This window comes from Bison bison, unplaced genomic scaffold, assembly GCF_000754665.1.
Source record: "Bison bison bison isolate TAMUID 2011002044 unplaced genomic scaffold, Bison_UMD1.0 scf7180017864341, whole genome shotgun sequence".
Taxonomy (NCBI): Eukaryota; Metazoa; Chordata; class Mammalia; order Artiodactyla; family Bovidae; genus Bison; species Bison bison.
The window spans coordinates 6,383,468-6,393,338 of NW_011494913.1; the positions used below are offsets into that span (position 1 = coordinate 6,383,468).

The window sequence follows — 9,871 nt, forward strand, 5'->3', positions numbered from 1 at the left end:
GATTTCTGAGTTTGTTTTCTCATTATGAAATGAAATTAATCAAATAATGCACTCTAGGTTACATATATACATAATAACTGGTGGTTATTATGATTACAGAGAAAGTAAAGTAGGGCCTTTTTGAACGCATCTGGTTAGGAATTTGGCAGAAAAGCAGTGGACAACAGCGGATAGTAATAACATACCTATTTGCTAATTCAGGAGTAATAAAACAGCATTTTATTTTAAGTGAATATAAGAACTTTTTTTTTTTTTTAATATAAGAACTTTTTATGTTCAAGTGTTTCTCAGCTGTACTTGTAACCCAAGGATACCACATTCATATAATTTTGTGACAAGGTATTTTACAAATACACAGGACAACTATATGGCTGTTATGCTTTTAATGAATGGAGGGAGATACAAAATGCATCAATGAAAAAGAATGGTTTACATACTCATTAGCATAGTGATTAATGTTAATTTAGGGATACACAACGTGTTAAACCTCAACTACAAAGTTTCCTGCAACCTAGGATAATGGAAAAGCTGCTTAAGTTTTTACCCACCACCTTTTAAAGTTCTAAATGCTATCTGGAAGAACTAAAAATAGGCTCCTTTCAGCTGTGGTTAAGAACTCGAGTGAAGCTGTATGGCAACGACACTGGGACTGAAGTTTCCCCAAAGGGGCTGTCTAGATTACCACATCACAAACTGTAAAGGTATTTCCAGTAAGAGGCAAGTTGAGTGGCTTAATAGTTTAAAAGTGGAAAGCAGCTAAGATGTCTCATTTTAGAGAATTTTAAAATGTGGTATAAATACCACCTCTCTCCTACAGAGAAACTTTTTAAAGCACGGACATAACTTTAAGGATACTAAGGAAACATAGATAGTTTTCATAAAGCTTCAATAAACACCCCAAGGCACAAGTGTTCAAAACTTCTATTCACTAAAATGTCACTGCATTACACTTATTAGAGGTACAGGTATGCTGTCTTGCAGTGAGCGGACGTTTAATTTATGCCTAGTTAAAAGCACCAGGTGTCAAGGTCAGCTTCCGTTTACACAGGATGCACCAGTAACACTTAGGATAGTGAACAGTTCAAGTACTACATTTCCAACATACTTTGCTTTTTGATTAGTCGGCACTGGGGCTCTGCCGCCTGCAGTTCTTCAGAATATTTTGGAAGAGGCTAGAACTACTCTGAATATAGTCTTCAAGCAATATGGAGCCCTTCTGAAAGAGATCTTCTTTCATAATATTTAGAGAAGGAAATAAAGACAGATCTTGCAAAATCTGAATGTCTTTCAAAAGAAGAAAAATAATGTAGATTCTGGCACCTAAGCTAAAATGTTTTGTGATAAATGTCAAAAATTGCCAAGACTTTCAATATGTGTTTTGGTAAGAAAAAACCACTATCTTGGCAAGGTTATAATGTAAAATACAATAGTATATTAATTAAATAGAAGAATTCACCATTAATCGAAGAAAACCCACAATAAGGGAAGCATCCAAAGACTGCCAGTCAAAAGGTAATTTTACTAGCTTTAGAATACATCAACACACTTTGATTATAGAACTATTTCACTTTTAAAACTACAGTGTTTTAATGTACTTCTAATAACCACCCAATCTAAGGAGCCATGGAGGCTTATGAGAAAGACCTACCCACTAAGATGCATTTCTAGCACAGGGGTGAATTAATACTTCTGTAAGCAAGAACCTGAATCACCTCAGCATCAACAAATCGCCTTTTTCTTTTACACAGTAATTCATAGTTTGATGACTAATTTCTCTTCACTAGTTCGAAATTGGGGAGGAAAAGAACTACATCAGACCCAGAGACAATGATTTTGCAAGCCACAGTCACTCAGCTCATGGATTTGTGATAATCTGCAGAAAATTTGCTTGACTAGTACTTGATTCCTTCACATCTGTAAAGAAAAGTCCACATAAAAAGTCACTTCACTGTACAATTAAAAGCAAATGTCTTCCCACTTTAAAGGTCTCATTTCTCAATAAGCTATTAGAGACCATACGGGCTCCAAAAATTCTGACAGCTGCATCATCTGCAAAGATTACTTTCAAGTATGTCCTAGTTATTTCATGGAGCAAGTTCATGTGAAACATGAAGTTTCTATGATCTCTCTTTTCCCACCTCACCTAATACACAAACCATTAACAGAAATACAGTTCGGTGAGCAAACTGAATTCATACCTAAGACAAATCATAAGCAGCTAAAATTGTAATATTTGCACTAGTGACGTATACCAACCTGTAGAGGAGTTCGATACAACCACTTTTCTTTATCAACTTTAAGCTGCATACAGGCAAAGAGATCACAAACTGCTGGGAGGCCATAACGGTCTGGGGGAAAGCTGTGTTCCTCCTGTAGGGGTGGATTAAGCAATACTTCCTGCAACAAGACAAAGGGTGGGTTGCTACATGGCAGCTGGGGGGCCTGATGCCAACAGTTCATCTTCCAAACAGTCTAGTGTCTGTAAAGAGTGATGCGCACGTTGGGCACTCTGGTAACAGAGCAAATGCGACAACTATTTTCTCTACGGCTAATCATTCCCATAAATCGCAATAGAATAGGCCAGATGGGGATTTGGGGTATAGAATATGCACACAAACTTCAGTATGAATAATCATAAATGTTCCATTCCGTTGCTAACATGGCACCAAAATTAATACTTAGGCTGTACTTAACAGTTAAGATAGTTAAGGATCTGATCTATTTATTTGCAAGGTTTGGGATTAAGAAATCTATTGAATATACTTCAAATGGTGCTTTTTTAATGTCTTGGCTCACCTTGGCCTTCTTTCGAAGTAGCCACTTGTCCTCTCCTGAGGATAACTGGCTAAGATTTCCTGTCTTCTTTGCTGGCAAGACCCAGTCAGCTGTGTTAAAGGGACACCAGGCAGTGGCCAAGGGGCTTGTGAGCTTTTGTTTGCCGGCCCTGTCCTCTGTAAGAGGCGCTTCCTTGTTGGGACATCCTTCTTTGTGTGAGGAGGTCATGAGCCACTCTGACAAGGGACTGCTCCTTATGACTTGGAAGGAATCAGCAACTCCAGCAGCTGTCGCCTGTGGTGCCCGAGCTTGCTCTGCTGCCTCTCTTCCGGACGGAGAGAGCCACGTGTTCAGGGAATCCTTGTGTTTCCCAGGTTCAGGTTTTGGATCCACAGGCATACCATTTTTATCCTTTCCTTCTTTCTTCAGAAGCCATTTACACAGAGCTTCCTTCTCACAATTTTCATCACATACACACTCTGCAAAACTTGTACAGGGCTCATTGGCTTTGCAAACCTCCTCTACTTTATATGGGTCTTGATGGTTCTGGACAAGCCAATCCTCAGTAGTCAGGCTGGGAGTGGACAAGGGTTTCTTGGCCTCCAAGTGGTCGTTCAGGCATTTCAGATTGCCCAGGTTCTCAATCTCCACACCTTTGGGCTGGTTACCCTGACAATAGGTACAAGAATCAGACTTGACAAGCCAATCATTCACATTGTAGGACTCGTGGAACACCTGGAATAAGAGCTTAAACTTCTCACTGGTGGTTTCACAGCCGCCATTCTCAGGCTTCTCAAGCTTATGGGATTCCTGGGGAGTTACCAGCCAGTCAGAAAGATCCATCTCATCTTGATCAAGAGGCTCTAAATCTCCAACCTTTTCAATTTCCATGGAGTAAGAACTGGTAGTAGAATAGCTGTTAGACTTTTGGAAACTTGGTTTTTCAGAAACTTCTTGTTGCTGACTCTTGTGGAGCCAGTTTTCCAAACCCTTTAGGTTGCCCCAGACTTTATTCAAGAAACTGCAGGCTCTAGCAGAGGTCTACACAAGAAATACACATTATTACTTGCTAGAATATTATGACTTCCTTGAAATTCAATGATAAGAGTTCTACTTATATTTACCACACTACAAAATGTTCCTAAGTTTACGTATACATGGCCAAAAGACATGGGATTTCTCTGAGATATTAAAATACATAATTATATTAAAACAAATTTTTTGCAGTTAAAAAAAGGCAAACTAGGAGAAAGCATTTATACCATATCTTGTAGAAGAGAGACAAGTAGTTTCTACATGTGCATTTATGAATTAAGAAGACAAAAATGAGTCAGATATGATTAGAGAAGTCATCAAAGTTGGCTAATAAACATGAAAAATACTCAATCTCCTTAGTAACCTAAGAAACTCAAAAAGTAAAATTGTTCTTTTGTGTTAAATTCAGAGGAAGAAACTTGTAAATGATTACCACTGTTAGAGATGTTTAGGGAAGAAGGTATATAAACTGGTATGGACTTTCTGGAAACCCAAATTGACAATATGTATTGAAAGCCTTAAAGGGTCTCCAGATCTATAATCTAGGAACGCAATTTCTAAGAATTTGTTCCTAAAGAACTAATCAAGAATGCATATAAATAATTATCTCCTGGACATGCAAAGGAAATTTATTTATATTCAGAAAAACTGTGAAGTTTATAGCCAATCAATGAAATAGTATATATTATGAGGGATTTTATGGAAGAAATTAAATGACAGAAGTACATTCGTGCCAGTATATGTGCGCACAGACAAAGTGTTACAGTGGTAGTTTCTGCGTGTGGGACTGTGAGCTTGTGTCTATGTGGTTTCCTAAGCTTTTCATCTAGTGAAAAGGTGTCACTACTGTAATAGAATGTTATTCTTAAAATACATGTTTCCCAGACTAGAGCTACAAACCAAAGACATGCTACCAGTTAATAACTAACCCATCTATTACGTCATCTATCTCAGAAACGGTAGAGGCAGCAACACACCTGACTGTTCTCCAAGGTCTGCTTGTGGTTGAGCCAGTCCTGGAGATTGGTGCTGGGTAGGTAAGGAGCCTGGTGACCAACGGCAGGTTTACTTCCAAGGAGCCACTCACTGAGAGGGGCAGCTGTGGTGCTGGACGCTGACTTCTGCTAATCACATAATACTTTGCTGCTTAACAAGGCAATGTCAAATGCAGCAGAAAGTGCCAGAAAAACAGTAGACCCAAGCTCTTTAATCTTGGCTCGGTGCTGACCCTGCACAAGTCAAATGATTTCCCTAAGCCTCCATTTCCACAATTACAAAACAAAGAGTACAGCTGGAAATCAGCTTCTCAACTCAAAACTTTTAGGATCCTATATTCACACTTCCCACACTGCCTTCAGAAGTAAATGATAAAGAGAAGGATCCCTAAGAGAACCAACCCAATCATAGAGCTAATGATAATTTCTTATGAACTAACTGATAACAATTACTTTCTTATTGAACACCTCTAAAACCTCTAAATTTCTGACATTGTCTCAAGGGAAGCATTTAATTGTATAAACTCAATTACCATTGTGCCTTTTTACATATAAATGATAGCCAAAAAAAAAAAAAAAGTGATATAATCAAAACCCCAAAGAAATACAAGCCAAATAAAAACTCAGTTACCAGAAACAGAATGACATTTTACCTGCTCTGGCAATGGGATATAGCCTCTCTTCTCTAAGAAGGACCCAATATTTGATGAACTAGCATGAGCCATCAAGTGCTCAGGAATTTGCTATAAGATAAAAAGGAAATTAGTTGTGTTTACTAATGTTATGCTTTCATACCAAAAAAGTGAACTTGTAATCCCTAAATTTCAAAAGTACTAAGCAAAGTGTTACAGTTCACTAGAATAAATATTCTTCACACTAAATTCAGTGACCTATGAAGTAGTTATAAAATCTGAGAATTCTCTATCTACTACATAACTATCTTCACAGAAGAAACCTTCACCAGAACTGGTAGTATTACAACTATTAACAAGACCCAAATGAGATGATACTTGACTCTATATAGACCATTCAAGCCATAAATTTCTTAAGAAATAAGTCAAAGGTATTTAAAGAGGTACAAAGATGAATTCAGAGACAATCAATCAGTCAATTAATACATTCCAAGCACTACCAGCCTAATGCTCTATAAATTCAATCAGAACATTAAGTTTCTAAAGCTTACCAAAGTGTCAAGAAAGTCCCTTTTCATAGTGAAAATGTGCTATTTTTAAGACCATGTGTCAGGCCACAGACCTGAGAAGCTCACTATGAACCCTCTGAGATGAACATTACTCACAATGGTCTTGAGAGACCCAAATGTGGTGATTGCCTGCCGCAGGGCAGTTATGTCGGCTTCAAAGAGTAACGCAGTCGAATCTTCAGGTTTGAGGGTCAGACTGCCCAATCTGGAGAAAAAAGTAAACAAAACCTGGCTATTTTAAAGAAATATCTATTTCAAATTCATCCAAAATAAAAACCAAATTGTGAGTTATTTGAAGTTTGGTTGAGTAACTCAACCAAAGATAGATGACTTAACCAGGTACCACCAAGTATGATATTAAATATTTAAAGCAAGATGATATTATCAAACGAACATTAAGTTTAACACTAAGTTAAATCCAAGTCATGCAAAGAGTTACAAAGTGACTTTTTAATACACCAAAGTCAAAGAGCTAAAATCAAAACACACAAAAAGGGTCTTTACCTCTCCAGGCAAACTGAGACTTGATTGGCTAGGTCTTTGTTTTGGGTGCACTCCAGCTGATGAATAAGACAATTGAACTGGCCCAGTAACTAGAAGAAAAACGGAATCACAGAGCCACGATGATACAAAAGCACCAAGTGCATCCAAGTTAACAAACAGCAAATAACACTTGAGATTAGATCTTGATTTGGTCTATATTAATGCTTCATTACCAAAAAGCCAGTCTCTGGAAACCAGAACGCATATTATGGCCTTGCAGTCGTCTTACCCAGTAGAGCTGTTGGACCTGCTGCTGAAGCGTCTCCTCTTTAAGCTGATAGATGAGATCTACCTGTTCATACAGCCACACCTCACGGCTTCGAAGGCATTCCAGGTGGCGACTTATGCAGCTGTGAATCTGGGCTTTGACCTAGGAAACATAAATATGTTAGCTTCACCAAAGAACAGTGTTTCCCACAGAATGGTACAGTTCTTAAATTTCTGGGGGTCACAAATCCTTCTGATTATCCAATGATGACATGTATGGAGTATCTCCCCAGAAAAATGCATGCACTTGAAATTTTGCCTATAATTTCAGGGTTGGGTGTCCCAAAGCCCACCCATGGAACAATCAAAGCCCCATGGACCCAGTTTAAGATTTTCAGTCATAAAAGTATCTTTAAGCTCGAAAACCCTCAAAACCCCTCCTTCTAAGAGGATAAGGTTTATTTTGGGTGTCCTAAAGGAGTCAAAAGAAAATACAAGGATATGTCATGTAATACTGATTCCCCTATGTTTTCCACATAATTTGAAAACCTATAGTTTTACAAATTCATCAGTGGAATAAGACAAGAATGTAACGAACTAGCCCTTATCCCTTTTCTCACCCTACGAATAAGCAACACATTTACAGCAGGCCAATTTAATGAAGAGATGAACCACTACGTGTCAGCAGCCAGAGGACTATGAAGGTAGACAGTTTACGTAAAATTATTAGCTAAATGTTTCTGGAAGTATAAACAGTGATGCAAAAGGGGATAAATATAAAAATCCTACAGAAGAAAATCTTAATGGCTATAAATTATCCACGAGAATCCACATAAGGAACTACATTTCAAAACACCATTTTCTGTATAGTAAAATAGTATTTCAGTCATGTAATACTTGGTCTACCAACTCACCAACAGAATGCTATTAGGCCAACAGAAAGAACAGATTTTGTCTTGGCTTGCTCTTAACAATACCTCATTTACAGAACCGTGCCACGCCAATACCAAATTAAGAGACAGCAGGGGACGTGGGAATGCCATCCTTTGTGCATCAGGAGCACAACTGACCAGTTCAGTGAGCTGAGCTCATCCATTTGCTACTTTAAGTTGATGGCAGTGCTCGGCACAGCCACCACACAGAGAAGCAAGCAAAAATGCAAGCTAAACTGAATTCTGTGAGGTGGCATAAGAATTTCTAGATTCTTCTAACATCTGCTCCATTTTCCCTTTGGAATCAAAGGCACCAACATTTCAGGCAGATGATGCAAGGCATGGGATAAAAACTTTCTGGTTTGGAGAAGCCAGTCCCTTGGCTATGCTCTAACTAGACCTGTGCTAAGAGTTCAGACAAGGGAAAAGAAAAGCATACATCACACCTCTTGCAAGTTGTCTTTAATTTGCTGCTCAGCCCGGAGAACTCCACCAATAGCAAGCTCCAAGTCCCTCCGTGCATCGCAACACCTCAAAAGGGGTTCTCTGCTAGTGGAGCAGCCACTCTGGTCCTGTGAGGTACTCATTCTGCACCTTGTTCCTTTAAAAGAAAAAAAATCCAAATTGCACTATAATTACAACCAAACACCTTGCAATCATTCCCCCAAATGATTATCCAACCAACTCCCAGTTACTATTCATGACTACTTAACATTACTTCCAGCATAGGACCTGGCACACAGTATACCCTTAATAAATATAACTTGTCTATCCGCCGCAACACCGCCCCCCCCACCACTACTGTCATCCTGCCCTATCTATCCTGGATAAATCTAAAATCAGAGATGGTTTCTAAATATTGAGAAAAAGAAGTGATCACAGTAGCCCAGTATGGATTCACTAAGCCCGGGGAATCCATGGGCTTAGATGGATTCCAAGTAATTTTTTTACTTAGAATCCAAAGTTATTTCCTTCCTGGGTAGTTTTATTAAACTGGCCCGGCAAGGCAATGCTGTAAACATGATGTATCTGGACAACAGTAAGGCCTGTGACAAGGCTGTATACTACCTTTGTGGACAAAGTAAGCATGGGCGAAACAGGACAACTCAACTGAATCATAAAATTATGTTTTACAAAGTACTCAAGGATTATGGATTAAAACCAGTCTGTTAAGTTTTTAGAGGTATGCCCCTGTTTTCCCCAATTACTCAACAGTTTTCTCTAATTGCCTGGATGAAAACACAGAAGACATTAAAGCTGGAGATAACATGGGGCTGTGACAAAAACAGATTTCAAGACAATCCCTACAGAGCTGTTAAATCTTGTAAAACAAAATGCAGCTTTTGTTTTTACTTGAATGGGGGAGGACAAAATGGAAAACAATGTTTTTCAAAAAATGGAGATTTAAAAAAATTTTTTTTTGAAGGATAATTGCTTTACAGAATTTTTTCTGTCAAACCTCAACATTAATCAGCCACAGGTATACATATATCCCCTCCCTTCTGAAACTCCCTCTCATTTCCTTCCCCATCCCACTCCTCTAGGTTGATACAGAGACCCTGTTTGAATTTCCTGAGCCATACAGCAAATTTCCATTGGCTATCTATTTTACATATAGTAATGTAAGTTTCCATGTTACTCTTTCCATACATCTCCCCTCTCCTCCCCTCTCCCCATGTCCGTAAGTCTATTCTCTACGTCTGTTTCTCCCCTGTTGCCCAGTAAATAAATTCTTCAGGACCATTTTTCTAGATTTCCATATATATGCATTCAGATCAGATCAGATCAGATCAGTCGCTCAGTTGTGTCCCACTCTTTGCGACCCCATGAATCGTAGCACGCCAGGCCTCCCTGTCCATCACCAACTCCCGGAGTTCACTCAGACTCATGTCCATCGAGTCAGTGATGCCATCCAGCCATCTCATCCTCTGTCGTCCCCTTCTCCTCTTGCCCCCAATCCCTCCCAGCATCAGAGTCTTTTCCAACGAGTCAACTCTTCGCATAAGGTGGCCAGAGTACTGGAGTTTCAGCTTTAGCATCATTCCTTCCAAAGAAATCCCAGGGCTGATCTCCTTCAGAATGGACTGGTTGGATCTCCTTGCAGTCCAAGGGACTCTCAACACCACAGTTCAAAAGCATCAATTCTTCAGCGCTCAGCCTTCTTCACAGTCCAACTCTCACAT

At 39.0% G+C, this 9,871-nt stretch overlaps 1 protein-coding gene across 1 annotated transcript in view; it reads right to left on the minus strand.

The window, feature by feature from the left end:
• Nucleotides 1-368: 368 nt before the first annotated feature.
• NCOA4 (nuclear receptor coactivator 4) overlaps nucleotides 369-9,871 on the minus strand; it is a 22,600-nt gene continuing 13,097 nt past the window's right edge. The window contains exons 2-10 of the mRNA XM_010854450.1: nucleotides 8,135-8,289; nucleotides 6,779-6,919; nucleotides 6,511-6,599; nucleotides 6,103-6,211; nucleotides 5,459-5,548; nucleotides 4,788-4,931; nucleotides 2,797-3,816; nucleotides 2,257-2,397; nucleotides 369-1,914 (exon numbers count right to left, since the gene is read on the minus strand). Of these exons, the coding sequence (XP_010852752.1) occupies nucleotides 1,909-1,914; nucleotides 2,257-2,397; nucleotides 2,797-3,816; nucleotides 4,788-4,931; nucleotides 5,459-5,548; nucleotides 6,103-6,211; nucleotides 6,511-6,599; nucleotides 6,779-6,919; nucleotides 8,135-8,275 (1,881 nt within the window). The 5' untranslated portion in view covers nucleotides 8,276-8,289 and the 3' untranslated portion in view covers nucleotides 369-1,908. The remainder of the gene's footprint in view (nucleotides 1,915-2,256; nucleotides 2,398-2,796; nucleotides 3,817-4,787; nucleotides 4,932-5,458; nucleotides 5,549-6,102; nucleotides 6,212-6,510; nucleotides 6,600-6,778; nucleotides 6,920-8,134; nucleotides 8,290-9,871) is intronic.